The sequence below is a fragment of the Melanerpes formicivorus genome, unplaced genomic scaffold (genome assembly GCF_026170545.1).
Source record: "Melanerpes formicivorus ecotype bairdi unplaced genomic scaffold, bMelFor1.0.p_v2 SCAF_6, whole genome shotgun sequence".
Lineage (NCBI taxonomy): Eukaryota > Metazoa > Chordata > Aves > Piciformes > Picidae > Melanerpes > Melanerpes formicivorus.
Genome location: NW_027142358.1, coordinates 23,160,580 through 23,179,886, shown reverse-complemented (window position 1 = coordinate 23,179,886; position 19,307 = coordinate 23,160,580). Strand labels below are relative to the sequence as shown.

Sequence of the window (19,307 nt, the reverse complement as noted above, 5' to 3'; positions counted from 1 at the left end):
ATTTATCCGTTTAACTGAGCATTGATCAGAACAAAGAGAGACAATTAAATACACTGCAATAAAGCCAGTATGAATAACAAGAGTAGGGACTGAAGTCTAACAAGCAGTAGTTAGGAAACGCAGAGATAAGACTGAAATCCTGTCTTTCACTTCTCCTATTGTGTTTTGCTATGCCAAGGTTGCAAAGAAAAGGATATTATTTTTACATTCAGTAATTCAGAGAGCTGTATTTGCAGGGACAAAAGATAAAAATCTCTGTCATGGCCAGAGAAGTAACATTTGGCTCCTCACTTCCATCTTAATTCCGTGATTTCTCAGACGAAAAGGGATTATTTAACAGAAATTCATAGTTCGGTACAGAGTTACATATCAGCATACATGCATCTCCCAATAGAGTCAAGGGGCCACTCTCAAAATGGACAGAAATGCACCAAAATGAACCACTGGTAGAACTGAAAAGTAAATTAATTAAAAAACCCCAACAAACCCAGTCTGCAACCTTGCCTCTAGCTCCCACTTTCCTTTAATCGATGTCTGCAGGGACAACAGTAATGCTACAAATTGAAAAGAGTCTCTCACAACAAGTCTAAGCGAGGGTAAAACCTTTAAATACTTTGAAATATGATCATTACAGGTAATTTAACATTTCTTCAAATGTAGATTTTCAACATCATTCTAATTCCTGAAGAATACAAAAAGCTGGTAAAAATCTTCCTTAGAACAAAAGAAAACCATTAAGAGTCCTAAATGTATAACAGACAGAGATGAAAATGATAAATGGGTGTCATGAATATAAAATGAATGCTAAGAAAAACTCTGAGAGAACATCAGGCAGATATTCAAGGCAGAATAAGCTCTTAGGAACATCCCTATCACTCCTCCATCTTACTAAACAAGAGTATTACACACATTGTCAATGGTTGCCATGTATTGCAAATCCATTCAAAACAGTCAGTGAATTTAAAAAGTGTGGATATGAATTCCTGCCTGTTAACACCTGAAACTTGCCCACAGCCTCAATCAATCCAGAATTCAAGACTTCTGAAGCACAGGATGTTTTCACAACTCTGAGACCATATTTGGATTGCCTTGCTATAAATGAAGCATGAAAGATTCAACTTTATCATTTAGGATCTATGCCACTTCCCTTGACTGCATTCACAAGCCAAATTTGAAATGCACAGTCAAAATAAACTACAGAGGAACTGCACTTAAGATACTGTACATTGTGTACTATTATTTGAATAGAAAAGACATGAGAAAACATGTAACTAACAGTAAGAAAATAGAGTAATACAGGTATTAGCATGTAATTCATGCATAATCACAGAATCACAGAATGTTAGGCGTTGGAACGGACCTCTAGAGACTATTGAGTCCAAGCGCCCTGCCAAAGCAGGATCACCTAGGGCAGGCTGCACAGGAATGCTTCCAGACAGGTTTTGAAGGTGTCCAGAGAGGAATACTCTACAACCTCTCTGGGCAACCTTTTCCAGGGCTCTGCTACCCTCACAATAAAGAAGTGCCTCCTCATGTTGAGGCGGAACCTCCTGTGTTCTATCTTGTACCCACTGTTCCTTGTCCTATCACTGGGCACCATGAAAAAGAGCCCAGCACCTTCTCCTTGACACCCACCCCTCAGGTATTTAGACATTGAAAAGATCCCCTCTCAGCCTCCTCCAGACTAAACAGCCCTAGGTCTCTCAGTCTTTCCTCACAGGAGAAGTCCCACAATCATCCTTTGTAGCCTCTGTTGGTCTCTCTCCAACAGATCCCTGTGTATCTTGAACTGGGGAGCCCAAATCTGGACACAGTATTCCAGGTGTGGTCTCACCATGGTGAAGTAGAGTGGGAGGAGAACCTCCCTAGACCTGCTGTACAAACTTTTCTTGATGCCCCCCAGGATTTCATTTGACCTCTTACCCACAAGGCCACATTGCTGTCCCATGGGTAACTTGCTGTCCACTAGTACTCCAAGGTCTTTCTCCACAGAGCTGTTTTCCAGCAAGATGACCTCTAGCCTGTACTGGTGCCTGCTGTTACTGCTCCCTACATGCAGGACTCTGCACTTGTCCTTATTGAACTTCATGAGGCTCATCTTTGCCCAGATCTCCAGCATGTCCAGATCTCATAGGATGGTTCTCTACTATGACAGCAGTAATGATATTGTCTGCAATATATTTTTACAATATTTCCAGAGCCAGCCCAAAAGATCAGAAGGACCATTCATCATAAAAAGTGGAGTGCACAATGTTAATGTACTTCAGCTGAAAACATCCATGTTTGTTTGGGTTTTATCCCAGACACAGCAGCATCTATAATGTAACTCTACAGAACTATGTGGGTTCTGGGATAAGCAATTGTAACCTGAGACAAAGACAAAATTTTAGAGTGAAATCAGTCTGAGGAAAAAAAAACACCTACATACAAATACCACCTTAGCATCTTAAGTTCAGCCAAAGATTCCGCCCACTATTACAAGTAAGGGAAAGCAAACATTAGGTATAAATAATTAAGCATTCCTCCTCAGCTGTTTTAGGTTGGTTAAGAGGAAATTCAGGATGACGTCACTATCAAATTTTCAACGGTGCAAAGGGAAGCCAAACCACAAAATACTTCTGATAGTGGCCTTAATTACAAAATACTCTAGAAGACTCCAGCAGCTGTTTTTTCAAGCCCACCCTGATGAGATACAATCTAGTCTACCTATCCAATGTTATTTTTCTGAGTGCAATGGCTGGAAATACATAATGAAGTCTTAGCATCTATTAAAAAAACACAATGGATTTGAGGGAGTATCACAGAGCATGAGGTTAGTTACACTGATGAAGGCTACAGATATGTACCTTTCTCAAAACAGAACAACAGATAGTGAAGCTCAGGAGGTTGAATGTAGTAGAAGCTGGCTATCAGACCACACTGAAGAGGGTTGAAGGACAAAATTTCACCCTATTCCCTGGCACTAGCAATCTCTAAGTGAATCCTGCTTCAGGATCCAATGGTGAAAGAAATAGTACAAGAACTTAGTCATGTCCCCTTTCTCTCCTGTCTTCATAGCTACAAAATGGGTTACCTCAGCTTGTTCTATTTAGGTGCTGACTAGGTATGGAGAAAGGACGGCACAAAGAGCGTATGAGCCCACATATATGGGCCTTCCAGTACCTCCTTCCAGTACCATTTGGCAGCTTCTGTCCATATTTTTGGTGCCTCATAATATTGTTGCCATGTATTTGGACTCTTGTGAAAGAATGAAGCATTATGTTTTGGATAAAGTCCATCCTTCTGCCAATGTTTTCCCCACTGAAGTTCTAATAAGAACATTTTGAATGACTGCACTGAACCTAAATGGTGTCAAACTCTTCCAAAAGTCTAGCAAGCTACAAAGAACAAATAATACAAATGCTGAAGAAAACAGTTGCGTTGTTAACATTCTGTTTACACAGCTGGGATCTTAGGAATTGTATCCATCTGTATATTTAATAAGCAAGGCAAATTAATGTGAAGAATTACCATTTCCTAAGTGAAGAAAACCCCAGTAAAATTAAAAGAAGGCCCCCTTCAATCTGTCTTCCTCTGCTCCATTCCAGATAGACATGCACGCCTCCCCCATAGCCATGAACCATGAAATAACTGGAGAGGATTCTTCACAGACAGATGTAATTTATAACAAAGACAGGAAAAGGCAACCCTAACTCAGAGCTTGCTGCCCTTCCTATAAAGTTCACCTCCTTACCAAGAAAAAGCAGAGAATAATTTGTTTGGTTTCTGTGCTCAACTCCTTTTTCTTTTATTGTGAAAAGTTTCCATTGTCCTTTTATGTTTTGATTATTGAGTAAGTTTAAAGACTTGCCAAATAGCCCTAGATTGTTAACAGACCACCACTATTTAACTTTGAATGCTTTAACAAAATAAAGACACGGTTCACATTAATATTCTATTCCCTCATTTTATTTATTATCTTTTCCTTGAAATTTAAACAATTTTCCCTAAGGTTTATTAAATGTAAGCCTAAGTAGCAATATAAGTTACCTCACATACCAGCCACACATCCAATAAAACTCAGCTTTCTAATTAGTAATGCTGCATTTTGCTGAGCTTAGCATATTTATAGGAAATCAAAATAATGTTTTATGAATTAAATATTCAAATACATTAGATTCAATGCTCAGTAAAAATACTTTATGTTGCATCTTACGACAAGCTGTAAAATTCAAGGTGAAATCAGGAAAGGCAAACTTTCTGGTGCATTTTAAAAAAGGACTTTAAAGGATTGCAAAACTTGTCTGTTTTTTAGACTATGAATACATTTGTCCTCATAACACCAACTGAAGGGATAAAAGAAACTTATAAAAATGTACATTGATTATAAATCACCAGAGCAAAGAAATGCTGTGCTGTTTATTTATATGAATAAGGTCAACATGTTATTCTTAACATACGGTCACAAGATGTATGAATTTGATACATAAAATATTGACCCATGGGGATACATTCCCATGAAATATCACCTCACTTGTCCATTCCACAGATACTTTTACAAACACAATTTAATCTTCAAGATGATGAAAAGCTGCAGATAAAGGCAGGGGGTACAAAAATAGTTGTCCACTGTAGTATATGGATCTTTGCCTGCTAATTTACAAAAATTATGCTTGAAATTTTGCTCTGGCAAATCAGTCACACTGGATCAGAAAGAACTGAAATGGTATAGTTAAATTTGAACTAACAAAATATAAATAAACCAGAACCCTGACACTAGGCTGTCCATGGAGGTTGTGGATGCCTCCTTCCTGGGGGTTTTCAAGGTCAGGCTGGATGAGACCTTGAGCACTTCAGTCTAGTTGAGAGGAGTCCCTCCCCATGCCAAGGAAGTTGGAGTGGATAATCTCTAAGGTCCCTTCCAACCTCAGCCATTCTATGATTCCATGGTGACACAGAGAAGTGCCACAAAAATGATCAAGGGGTTGGAGCACCTCTGCTACAAAGACAAGCTGAGGGAGCTGGGGTTGTTCAGCCTGGAAAAGAGGAGGCTCCAGGAAGACCTAACAGTGGCCTTCCAGTACCTGACCTACAGAAGGATGGAGAGAGACTGTTTACAAAGGCCTGTAGTGATAGGACAAGTTGCAATGGCTTCAAACTAGAGAAGTGCAGATTTAGATTGGATGTTAGGAACAAGTTCCTTACCAGGAGGGTAGTGGAACACTGGAACAGGTTGCCCAGGGAGGTGGTAGGAGCCCCATTCCTGGAGATATTCAAAATGGGCATAACAGGGCTTTGGGCAACCTAATCTGGTTGCGGATGCCCCTGCTTGCTGCAGAGGGGGTTGGACTGGACAACTTTTAAAGGTCCCTTCCAACCTAGATCATTCTATGATTCTATTCACAGTTCTTCATTAACTCCTTGATCCAGCGTTTGACACTGAAAACAGTATTGTTCTGCAGCGTACATCATGCACTGGATTAATTAAAATAAAACGTGTCTGGGTTTTTTTCCAGATTCCCTTAAAATGCTGTTCTCTAAATTTCTCAAAAGCTTCAGAGTTTCCAAAAATTACTTTCTCCCAACATGCTAGCAGCAGCCTACCTGGTTCTCACCGGCTTATGTTCATAGTTTGACATGTTGACTGACCTAGAAATCTGCTTTCTAGATTCCTAGCAATATGCCTTAAGGACAACTTAAGGAGCACATCACAGATCCCAGAATCCTTGTTCCAGGACAGCCAACTACACTGTGTGGTGCCAGGATGGAACTGAGATTACCTTCAAGAGCACGGTTTTGGTGTGGGGGAGTTTAAACAGAGACATGTAAGAACACCAGTTCTGTTAAAAGTGCTTATTTTTTTTATTTCAAACTGGAATTGAATCAAATTGCAAAAATCTGAGTCTTCTATGAAACAAAATTACTGATCTTTGTTCGGCTCCAATTATTTTGGTTTATGCTGCTCACAGAAAAAACTAAGAATTCCCAAAGGGCATCAACAGAGCAAGCTATTCGGGAAGAGAATCAAAGAATGGCTTTGGTTGGAAGGAACCTTAGACATGATCTACTCCAGGCTCACTGCCCTGGGCAGAGATGCCTCTCAACTAGACACAGTGGCTCAAGGTCTCACCCAACCTTGCCTTGAACATCCCCAGGGAGAACGGGAACATCCCACAACCTCCCTATTCCAGCCTATTCCAGAGTCACACCACCTTCATACTGAAGAACTTCTTCCTAAGATCCGGTCTAAACCTACACTCCCTCAGCTTAAAACCATTCCCCCTTGTCCTATCACTATACACCTTTATGAAAAGTCCCTTTCCAGCCTTCCTGTAGGATCGCTTCAAGTACTAGAAGGCAGCTATAAGATCCCCCTAGAGTCTTCTCTAGGCTGAACAACCCCAGCTCCCTCAGCCTATCCTCATAGCAGAGGTGTTCCAGCCCTTGGATCATCTTTGTGGCCCTCCTCTGGACTCGCTCCAACAGCTCTGTGACTGGGAAAGTGAAACAAAGCTCATATTCCAATCGTCTATCTTCAGGTCCTTTGTTTAACCACTTTAACATTTTCCCAAGTCAATACCTATCTGCCAGCCTCACAGTCTTCCATTAAAATTTACGCATTGATTGATAAATATTTTTAAACGTGCTACAGCCTTCTGATATAGCACTTAGTCCTTTGGATCTTACAAATTCTGCTGAACAGCAGAACCATGCTGTCATTAATATACTGTCTGTTGTTCCAGGCCTTGCTGACCTGCATTCCAGCAAATAAAGAAGCTGTTACTGCTGTTATCAGAACAATGTATGTTTACACACACATTCAGACAGAAATCAAGCCACTTTCTAAATAAATAATCAAAAAAGTCAGAGAGCACATCTGTGCATATATTAATTCCTGCAGTTCCAGAAATGTTTTACTGCCAACACTTTCAGGTTTTTCCCCTCTCTCTCTCTTATTTAACATCATATAGTCAAAAAAAATGTGATGCGTTGTAAACTGTATAACTGCAATAAAAAGTTATGAAGTTTCAAAACCTTTTTTTGCTCTAGCGTCTTTAGCTTTTCATCCTCCAGGGAGCTGAGCAATGTGACCCCCGTCATTTCTCAGTTTAACTCTGTGTATGTGAATAGGTTCATTGAAATAGAAGTTCCCAAGTGCTTAAAAAGAGGCACTTGTTTAAACACTGGCTGGGTCAGAACCATAGTGCTCAGCAGACTGAAGGCATAGCCTATGTCAGCTATTTGGCATTTTTCCTGCCTAAATTTTTACTTTCATGACTTAATGCATGTTATTGAATTAAAAAGCAGGTTTGTTTTGTCTCTGATGTTTTCTAAGAAAATAATTTTTAAGACATTTTTTCAATCATTCTCTAAAGCAAGATTTGTAAAAGTACTCAGCACTGGCTTATGAATTCCACTAACTCTCTGGAGTTCTTACTGGCTTTCAGGACTGCACAGTTCTGCTACCAAAATTGCTATGGAAGACCATCAGCATGTGGCCGACATAGAAACTTAACTGTTAAAGACAGTTTATCTCCACTACTGGCAACTGAGTATAACCAAAGACAATCTTTGAAAAACAAGGGTGGTTTCTATTGTGCAAAATATGCTTAAACTATTTCAAGTAACACTGCATACAATTCTAATAAACTTCACTTTTTATTCAGATTAATCACAAGGCCTTTGAGACCTCTCTGGTTATAGACATAGCAAGCTTCAAGATCAAAAGACTGAGTATCAGTGATTTCTGTCACAAAACCCACTGGCTCTCCAGCTACTTACTTCAGTAACCTGGTCTTGGGGACTACACAGTTTTGTAATGGACATCAAAAATGACCCCTCAGACATCAAAAGACTTAGTACTGGTTTGCTAGTTTTAAATATTTGCAACTAAAATAACGAGGCTACTCCTGAGCTGTAGTTTTGATCTTCACAACAGGAAAAGTTTGAGGAACAATGTTTTGAAGGAAAAAATAAATAAGGGCACGGAAATTAAATAAAAATGGTATATAACACAACATCAGTTTATCAAGAATACACGATGCCAGACTAATGTCACAGTTTCTTTCATAAAATAACCAATTTCCTAGACAAAAGAAATGCGAGAGACGTGATCAATTCATGAGAGGGCAGGAATATCACACAGATAGGATTGAATAACCTTGAAGACTATTCCTCTTGTATTCAATGACAAATTGTGAGGTGACATTGTAAGGACATAATTTTTTTTAAAACCTGCTGTGCACTGGGAGTACCTTAGCTGGAAAATACAGTAATAAAGATGAACCAGAACAGCAGACCTATGATGAGACTGCCACATGGTACAAGCATAAAAATGTGATTCTAGGGCCTCTCATGAAGGCTATTCCCCAGCAGAGAGAAAAGAAACCACTATTGATATTGTCAAAGGTCTTGCTTTTATCTCAGCAACAATATTATGTCAGCTTGGTCACTTAAGTTCAAACAAAACTGATTTAAAGTGGAACAATTACAGAGAAAGGCCAACAGGATGACTGGAGGCTGGTCCGTATGTAAGAGTGCATATATCAAAATCCTGCCTAAAAAGCAAAGATTAGAGAAGGCTGAGCTTTCTAGCTTAGCTAAATGAAGGCTGACAATAAGATTGCTGTCTCTTTATACATTAGAAAAATAAACACTGGGGATGAACAAGAACTAAAGGTCAATACTGGCACAAATCGGCACAAGGACAAACGCACATAAGCTTGTCATGAATATACTTAGACTAGAAATTCGGAGTTTTATAACCATTCCAGAAACCAGGCACCAGTTTTCTAAATGGAAGATAAAAGATGAAAAAAGTTAACTTTTTAAGCTGGAGTTTGACAAGTTTCTGAAGAGGATTGTGTATGTTTTCCTACGAGAAAGTGGGACTAGAGCTGACAATTGAAAAAGGCACTTCCAGTTCTATGCTCTTACATCTTTCAGAGTAGTCCTGATGTCTTTGCTATGGTGATATTTGCAAAACAAAGCTATAAAAAAAATTATCTCAGTGGTTTCTAAGTATTACAAATACCTGAAACCTCCAGGCTTTGAAAGGCATGCACTCCATTATCTGGGGAATGAGTCTCTCTAGTGTGAGCTGATATGCTTATGGAAATGTTCTGGTTTTGTATATCTTGAAAATGCAGTTCTCAAGAAATCACTGTGCAAATCTGTTTAAACTAGGACCGATTAACTGATCTAAATAGGCAACCCCCATTACTTAGCCTGGAGAAGAGGAGGCTCAGGGGGGACCTTATTGCCATCTACAACTACCTGAAGGGAGGTTGTAGCCAGGTGGGGGTTGGTCTCTTCTCCCAGGCAACCAGCACCAGAACAAGAGGACACAGTCTCAAGCTGTGCCAGGAAAGGTTTAGCCTGGATATTAGGAACAAATTCCTCACAGAAAGAGTGATTTGCCATTGGAATGGGCTGCCCAGGGAGGTGGTGGAGTCACCATCACTGGAAGTGTTTAGGAAGAGACTGCATGGGGCGCTTGGTGCCATGGGTTAGTTGATTAGAAAGTGTTGGATGATAGGTTGTAGTCGATGATCTCAAAGGTCTTTTCCAACCTGGTTAATTCTATTCTATTCTATTCTAGATTACATGTCAAAGTTCCAGACTTCAGGACTTTTGCCATCAGACAAAAAGCTTTATTAGCTTTCAAAGAGTATCTTCTTCCAATCCACCCCCTTACATTCAAACACAGAAGGTATTTTGTTCAAATTTTCAAAAAACCCAACCCACAATTGGATAAAGACCAGACATAGTCCGAAGGCTTAGTGTTTCAGAAAGTAAGGAGTACATGGAAAGAAGGCATTATTGGAAACTGTGTTGGAACTCTAAGTACAGAGGATGATATCTAGTGACTGCTATAATATTGAATCTGCACTGCCATTAAACTTAATCTTCGATATTTTTATTGCAACCTGACCCACTATGACATCTCTAAAGAAAATTACATTGTACACTACTATTTCAAGAGTCAAACTTAGCTAGTCATCTGGGCCATAAAATAGCAGATTACTCCATCAGGCTGGCTAAAGCAACTAGGAATAAAACTAGATTTACCAACCACATTATTTTTATTAGGAAATGTTTCAAAGCAGACATAATCCCAAAAGACCTTAGCCTCATTCCATCCAAAAATACACAACAGAGAGCAGCAAAAACACGAACTGCAGTATAAGGTACAATTTGTAAGAGTGAGGATGTGCTGTAATATATCATTCTATCAAAGCAAAATAAGTTAACTGAACACAGAAAGAGAAAAGAATAAAAACTTCTATACAATTCATGCATTAACAATTTAAACCTCTGTTATAAGATCTGACATGTGTTAATAGGAATTGCTCCACTGAATCCCTGCACATCAAGATTTAGTCTGTACTCCTTTAGCTTGCTCTGAAATTGCAGGCTAATATAGGTGTACTAAATCACAGCTAGAGAGGAAAACCTCCAGAACAGGCAAAAGGGAAAAATGGTACCTTTAACAAGATTCCTGAAGAAATCTGGCAAGTTAGTACTACATGCATTTTAGTTTGGATCATAGCCAAAGAACAGCCAAAGCACTGCTCCTTCCATAATCATTCTAAATGTGGGGAATTACTCATAATAGCAACAGAAAAAAAAGCAAAGAATTTACTTGGCACTCTTAACACTTCTCAGTAATTCCCTGTACCATCATGTTTTCTAACAGGTATTCATGCATACATAATATATAGGTCTTTGTAGACCTGGAATGAAGGAAGAAATAAGGGACTTGATAGCTGGAAAGGCAAGTTTTAAATTTTAAATACTGCCAAAGTAGGTTAGATATAAGATCTGTGTTTTATCATCTAACCAAGCATTCGTGTCTTTCAGTTCATTCTTCTTTTTTTTTTTCCTAGGTAATATGATCACCTCAGGCAGTTTAGTTTAAAAGCTTTAGCCAGTGTAAAAATACATTTAAATTAGCCAGGCATTTGTTACTTTTAAAAAACTTAAATACTGGCTGCGTTTTACAAAGGTGGTTCTATTATGCTAGCTGCATCAAACACAGAATATTAATCAGACTATGAAGCTCCACTAATTAAGTGCCACATTTAAGCAACTTACATTTTGTTAAGTGGCATGGCCACAGATATTGTATGCATAATCTGAGTTTTGAGTCATTTCCCTTTTCTTGTCTGATTTTATTCTACACAGGAAATAACAGGGTCATTTGGAAATAACTGCAGTGAAAGATCAAAAAGGAAACCTGATTGAGAACACTGTATAATTGCCTGTGCTAGAGAAAAAAATAAAATCCAATGAGTTTACATTTCATTGCTCTAAGATTTCTCTGGAAAACACATACTGTGTTTTTTTTCTAAAAGGATATCCATTACAACACTAAGTACTGCTTTTATTTGTTGGAGCTGCATTTCTTGTAAAGAAGTAGGTCTTCTCATTGGATTACTGGGCTGTTATTCAGGAGGTAATAGTTTCGGCACGCGTGGAGCACAAATTTACTCACTGAGCTAATGCAAGCCATTTCAGCTGAAGCAAGTCGTTCCACTGATGTGTCTCAAAGCCTTCATTTGCAAAAAGAGATAATTCTCTAAATAAGCTTTTACAACACCATGGGTCTCGTTATTTGGGCAAATCTGACCATTATAATTTACAGTCCCCCATGCCAAAAGAACAAACTTTTATTGCTGGAGCTAAAGGAAAACTTTTTAGACACTAGCAGCTCTCAGCTTAGAGTAAGGATTACATTGAGCTGCAAGCTTTGGTGTCTCTACACAGGCTCTTTTGTTTTTTCTTGGTAAGACATTGATATACATAGCAAGAAAGCAGTCAAGCAGTCAGCCTTTGAGCACTCAGACTTCCCAGGTGATCTCCTGCACCCTTCTCTTCCCTACACAGATGCACTGCAGAGTACATTATCCAAGTGCGCTCCTGCTACAGCCATACACACCAAACCACATCAGCTCCGCTAATTTGTCAGACTGCAAATACAGAAGGTAATGCTCTCCTTTATAGATAAGCATTTCTAAATGTAACAAATTTGCAGCAAAAGAACTTGAAGTTTATGTTGAGTTCACCTCTCATCACATTTTAACACATAAAGCAAGAGCAAATAATGCCATAAATTTCTATGTATAGCTTCAATGCCTTAAAGTGTTACTTATTGAAGAACAATGTATCACCCTATCAAAATAAACTCTACAGGAATACAAGTATTGATTTTCTTGGGCATTGCAGTGTGGATGGAAAAATTAAAGACTCTGATGTGGAGCTCAGAATACAAAATAGATGGAGTAAACCGAACTGGTACGTAGGTAAGAAATGGCTGTAAAAGAGTTACAGCTAAAAATTGTCACAAAGCTCTTTGTGACAGTTACAACTGTAGACTACACTTCTTCCTTTGATGGATCATCACCAAAGTAATTCACAGAAGCACATTTCTGCCATTCCCTAGTGGAGGTGGTGCCTTCAGCAGAGGTGGTATCCCTTAGCATACAGATCATGTAGAGCAACCACTCTCCTGTTGCTGTTAGAGTGTACACTGACCTCAGCCATGCAGAAAAGCATCATAAGAAAATACAAAGACCGATCTTTTAAGCTAGTCTACAACTGATAAGATATATTACCCAAACCGACACTAGAAATTACTTAATCAAAGCATCATTAAAAATACCAAACAACTTATTACAAAGTACTAACCAGCCATTGATATGATTAGCTAATATAAAATCTAAACCTAACACAGTACCACTGAAGTCCTGCTCTATTTAGGTAATGACAGTTTTGTCACTGATTTCATCATAGTTGGAATTTCAACTCGCCTTACAAATTATAAGAATAATTTCCAAATGCCTGCATCAATGCCAGGAAAAGTCCTTTTTTAATAATGTGGCTATTTAAAGGCAACACAGAAAGAAATTATCCCACATCATTTACAGAGACAAACCACCAGCTGAAAGTGTAACAAAAATTTTCCAGTGCATTAATTTTAACTTCACTGTGTACTGATAAGCTAAAATATGGGTGCCATCAAAAATATTTCAATACTGTGCCTCTCTGAGCAACCAGTTGTCTCCTAATATAAATTGTAAATGTAAATCCTTTTCAATGTATTGTAACATATATCCTCAAAATGCAGTCAGGCTAAAGGAAGATTCATTTGATGAACTGAAGCTGTTCATTTGATTAAGGGCCATATCCTGCATCAATGCATTTTCTTATATGGTTTTTTTCACATGCAGGTTAGAATACAAGACAAAGTTTACAGTCAAGCCAATTCACCACTACTAAGTGAATACTTTCAAAATGCTGAATTTCTATCTGGATTGTTTCTTTCTAGGCAAACTCCAGGCCAAGCTGTCAGCCCGTGGCTTGGACAGCAGCACTCTGCCTTGGGTTAAGAACTGGCTGGAGCGCCGAGCCCAGAGAGTGGTGGTGAATGGTGCCACATCCAGCTGGCGGCCAGTCACTAATGGTGTCCCCAAGGGATCAGTGCTGGGCCCCATCCTGTTCAATGTCTTTATTGATGATCTGGATGAGGGGATTGAGTCCACCATCGGGAAATTTGCAGGTGACACCAAGCTGGGGGCAGGTGTTGACCTGTTAGAGGCTAGGAGAGCTCTGCAGAGGGACCTTGACAGGCTGGACAGATGGGCAGAGTCCAAGGGCATGAGATTTAACACATCTAAGTGCCGGGTTCTACACATTGGCCACAACAACCCCAGGCAGTGCTACAGGCTGGGGTCAGGGTGGCTGGAGAGCAGCCAGTCAGAAAGGGACCTGGGGGTACTGGTTGATAGTAGGCTGAACATGAACCAGCAGTGTGCCCAGGTGGCCAAGAAGGCCAATGGCATCCTGGCCTGTGTCAGGAACAGTGTGGGCAGCAGGAGCAGGGAGGTCTTTGTGCCCCTGTACTCAGCACTGGTTAGGCCACACTACTCTATTCTATTTGATTCTAATTAAGTGTTGGTGACTACAGCAGAAACAAACCCCTGTACATACATAAATATTAGGACTGTGGTCAGACTTGGCTTGGTATGCAACCTTTTCCGATTTTGATTGCTGATTTTAAAATAGAGTCAGGCTCATGCATTACTAATTCAAATTGCATGCATCAATATACACAAAAGTATTCCTGATTTAACACAAATAACATCTTAACCAAGCATTGCATTTACACTTTTTTGAAATCCAAAATAAATCTTGAATATCTGGATCAAAACATCTAACTTGTATTCTTTAATCAGCCATTTTATGTTAGTAATGCAGTAACATTGACATGAAGTTGCTTTGAGCAATATAAAACATATGCCACGGTGCATTCATTAAATAATTCTGCATAATGAGTTCCATCTATATAAATTACTTACCTCATTACTCATCACAAGTTCTTCTCCATGACTGTGGAAGAGATATTCATATAGTTTATAGTGTTTAAATAAGCTGGAAAACAAGAGAATATAGTACTATAACAGCTGTAAATCTTAGGGAAGGTAACAATATTAAAAATTCTGATCATTTAAGCATGGTAATACTACACACTTTAAAAAGTAATGGTTGTTGAGTTCAGATACAAAGTGCAGAGCATTTAATTTACAGCATTTACTATCAGGTGACCATGGAAAACACAATATGATACTTAAAAATACATTCACTTTGTGCTTATGAAATTGAACTCTGAGAAGAGAAAGTTCTACTCTGAAAAAAGTAATTCCTTAAACATTAATAGGATACTTATGTCTTTAATATCAGGGACAGTGGATAAGAAGGAAACAAAACCAAATCAGCTCTCAGAATTTTGGATGGGCTGCCAGTGCAGGGAGCAGATTTGATCTTGGAACACCAAAACAATAAAGAATGGAAGCATTTATCCTCTCAAGGTCATATTGCAAAAATCAGCATAGTATTTCCTCTAAGCAAACTAAAAGCAAGATTGACACACCTGAGGTTTGTGTATCACAACAAAAATAATGTTAGAGTTTCTCAACGGCACACAGTATTTATCTTCCTTAAAACATACATAGCTTCCTTTTCCCATGTTTTAAATAGGTTTCCTTGCTCCCTTTCCTAATGATCAATGATATAGCATTTGTTTAATCAAAAGTTTGGTTTGTCACAGTCCATCTGTTACAATTTGTTGCTCTTTTTAAATCACGATGAAGAACTTCTGGCTTCTGCTGTGTCATTTTGACTTACAATTTAAAACACAGCTCATAGCAAGTTCAGGCTGAAGAATGATTTCAGGAGTTTAGAGCCCTCTTGCCTGATGTGCCTGTGAGAGGTACAGCTATATTTACAGGGAACACCTGTAAGCGGTTCCTGTGCTTTCCAGCTAGGACTGGACACAGGCTCCTTTCTTAGGAGAGCCATCAACTGGAACAGCAAAGCCTCTTTGCTTGGCACATGCAAGGTCACATCTAGAATAATGACACGTGCTGCACAGAGAGCTTTGGACTAGACAGCCTCCAGAAGTTCCTTTCAACCTCAGTTTTCCTATGGGTCTATGAAAGTAACTACTACATCCAAGACATGCAATTTCCTAGTTGATGCTAGTACTATGAAAGTATGTTTATGGTACCAGTGCCTGGCCACACAAGCCAGAACAGGCTAGTCTTGGACACGTGGTGATCCTCAAGGCTCTCAGAGAGCCAGCCCTCCCAGGTGCCACCCTATCTGGCTGCCCCATAGTGCTGAGGCTTTTCTCCTGCTGCTGCAGCCTCACATCCTGGCATGGCCATCACAAGGGCTTGACCAGCCAGCCATGTGCAAAGTGAGAGGCTGCCATAGCAATAGACAGGTGTCTGAAATATAGACCTGGCTCTGACAGGTAACAGGGAAGCCAGATGTGAGAGTCAACGCTTCGTACACCCCATTTTATTTGATGTCCTGCCCTGAATCACTATCAGTATTTAGATGCTGCCACAGTATCAGAGGTTCCACAAAATACTGCAGACCAGGGATGATTTGCTCTGATTCTAGAAGTGCTGAAGTGCCAACTTACATAGAAGAGTAGCTCTTCCAGCCCATGAAAGCAGTTTAGAATTAGGAGGATAAAGTGGTGGCAGAGCCTGTCTCTGTTATGAGTACATCTTTTGGCAGATAGTCAAATGCAGCTGTAGAACTTTCTTATCCAAATGGGCACAAATGTTCTTGCACATATATAGAGAAGCATTTCCTAATTTGGTGAGAAGTACTATGGCAGACTCATTGAGCATTTGGTGCTTTAAGTGAAATAACAAAGTTTTATCCTAGTCACATTTAATTCATTCAATTATCATTATTTAAAACCCAAATTTGTTTTAGCAACTTGTGTAAGAAATCTGGCTACCATGAACTACAGGTTTCTATCCCCCAAACCCAAAGCACGTAGCCAATTAATTGAGATATTTGCCCTTTCATTTGCAATGCATTCTTACTGCAGTACTTCATCAAAGAATTCCTGCCATGTTTCAGTGGAGATATAGGAATTATGTTTAAGAAGACTTCAGGAATTAATCTGGGAATGACTCACATGAATTTATGAAAACATACTTGTCCTCTCACATACACACCTATTATGTGGTAAAATTCTAAGAAAGATTATTTGAAAAAGACAAAAATATTTTATGAATATCACAGACACACAAGATATATATCTTCCAAATTGCACTGGCAGGACATAGCATTTGAAATTTTTTCTTTTATTTATTCCAGTGCTTTGGAAAGGAGACAGATTTACAACATCTGAAAATCACTTTCCTTCCCTTGTCCTCTAAATGTGTTATGCTATTCTTTACACACTATGTTACAGGTACAGATAATCTATAATAGTTCCCAAAATATAACTCATAACTTTTGGCATTTTAAAATTATTTATTTATTTATCCAGCAGTCCTGCAGAAAACAACTTGATGGTGTTGGTGGATGAGAATCTGGACATGAGCCAACAATTTTAGCCTGGAGAAGAGAAGGCTCAGGGGAGACCTCATTGCCCTCTACAACTACCTGAAGGGTGGCTGTAGCTGGGAGGGGGTTGGTCTCTTCTCCCAGGCAACCAGCACCAGAACAAGGGGACACAGTCTCAAGCTGCGCCAGGGGAGGTTTAGACTGGAGGTGAGGAGAAAGTTCTTCAAGCGAGTCGTTCATCATTGGAATGTGCTGCCCAGGGAGGTGGTTGAGTCACCATCCCTGGAGGCGTTCAAGAGGAGATTGGACGTGGCACTTGGTGCCATGGTCTAGTCATGGGGTCTGTGTTTATAGGTTGGACTCGATGATCCTCGAGGTCTCTTCCAAGCTTGGTTATACTGTGATACTGTAATACGCACTTGCAGCTGAGGCCAGCAGTAACCTGGGCTGCATCAAAAGATGAGTGGCCACTTTACCCTGATTTGGTGAGACCTCACCTGGAGTAAAGACCAGCTCTGGAGCCCTCAACACACAAAGAACATAGATCTGATGGAGCAGGTCCAGAAGAGAGCCACAAAGATGACTGTTGGGCTGGAATACCTCTCCTATGAGGACAGGCTGAGGGAAATGGATTTTTTTTCAGCCTGGAGAAGGGAACGGTCTGGGAAGACCTACTAGCAGCCTTGTAATATTTAAAGCGGGCCTACAAGAGGGATGAAAAGCGACTGTTTACAAAGGCCTGGAGTGTTAGGACAAGGGGCCATGTCTTGAAATTAGAGGAGTAGATTGGGATTGGATGTTAGGAACAGGTTTTTCACCATGAGTGTGGTAGAACACTGCAACAAGTTGCCCAGGGAGGTAGTTAAGGCCCCACCCCTGGAGATAGTTAAGGTTAGGCTCAACATTGCTTTGAGCAACATATCTTGTGAACAATGTCCCTGCTCACTGCCACCGTGTTGGACTAGATAACCTTTGGAGGTTCTTCCCAACCCAAACCATTTTATCATTTTTAAACAGAATGATGTTCAACCTGGCATCTTTAATCCTGTAGCACAAGGTAAGAATTTAATGCTCTTCAAAACAAATAATGTAAATAATATAGCAGTATTTAGAAACATGAGTCTAATTTTCTTTCTTCTATCAAGCATTATATAAAATGCTTTTTTGCTTGTACCTTTTGTGAGCAATTAAAAAATTCCATACCAACATTTTTAGCAATTACACAAAAATAATTTTACTTATGTAAGATTGTTAAAAATAGTCCTCTTTATGATGTCATATGAGTATCTGAAAGTGATTAACAATGACATATCTCCCTAGCTGTATTGCTTCCTGAAAGAATATGTCAAGAGCTATGTTGATGTGTGTTTGCCCAAGGAGACAAGATAAAAAGATGGTAACTGTCACCTTCCACCAAACCTGAAGGTGTCATTATAGTTGCTGCATAGTTTATGCCAATGTGGCTAAACGTTTGTCCTCATTTCCATTAAAAATCCCATGAGTTTATAGCTCATCTGTAAAAATGTGATCTGATCTAAAACATGTCATGCTACCTTGAGCAGAAAAAAAAAAAAAGCTATAGACCTATCATTTAAAATTAAACAGAAAAGGTGAATAACAAGAAAAAATGTTGAAGTAGTACATTAATTTGAATTGTAATAAAACTCAGTCTACCTATTTCTGATTTCATAAAATTCAAAATAACCCCACATAAATGTGCTGATTCAGTAGTTCTTTAGGAAAAAAAAAAACCAACAAATGACTGAAGTAATGAAATGTACACACTGAACACATAGCACAGAATATATCTGGTTGGAAGAGACCTTTGATATAGAGCTATCTAATTGTATACCCAAAATAACACATACTTTAATAAATTGAGTAGTTTGAACATACAATCACATATTTGGTGGTCAAAATACCCTCCTGCTGCAAAAGTCTTGTAGCTTGATTGTATTCTCACCCAGTTAATATTTTGGTGGTAGTAGGATGGAACACCTAATCTCTTGGATGCAATTCTTGCCACTTTGAAAGAATTACTTCATGAATGAGATATCTCTCGATGGGTAACTTCCACAAGAGCTGTAGACATGCTATTTGGAAACAACATTTGTCCAACTAATTATACAAACAGCACACAGGAAGGAAGAAGAAAAGTTGAATGAGACTTCTTGAATGCCAAGTTTCCTTTTAGTTTAGAGCTAGTACTTGGCAGGACATTGGTTTGCTTTGACTCTACAGAAATTTGAGATTTAAAAAGATGTTCTCGTTTCATATGGGAAGAACCTGAAGGTTTTTATATTTTCCACAAACAAGAAACAAAAGAAAGAAAAAAGAATAGAGCAGGGTAAAGATACAAACTTTAGAATCCAACTGTAGGAGAAATCACCTGTGATGGGTTTCTAACCACAGTCTGAATCTGAGTACCCTAAGCTGGAAGACTATCAGTCATC

At 39.1% G+C, this 19,307-nt stretch overlaps 1 protein-coding gene across 3 annotated transcripts in view; it reads right to left on the bottom strand.

The window, feature by feature from the left end:
* Positions 1 to 19,307, bottom strand: part of CABCOCO1 (ciliary associated calcium binding coiled-coil 1) — a 99,632-nt gene that overhangs the window by 64,682 nt on the left and 15,643 nt on the right. For all 3 annotated transcript variants that reach the window (XR_010987553.1, XR_010987554.1, XM_068140095.1), the window contains exon 5: positions 14,340 to 14,412. Coding sequence is in view for 1 of the 3 variants with exons in the window: in XM_068140095.1 (XP_067996196.1) it covers positions 14,340 to 14,412 (73 nt within the window). In the remaining 2 variants the exon portion in view is untranslated. The remainder of the gene's footprint in view (positions 1 to 14,339; positions 14,413 to 19,307) is intronic.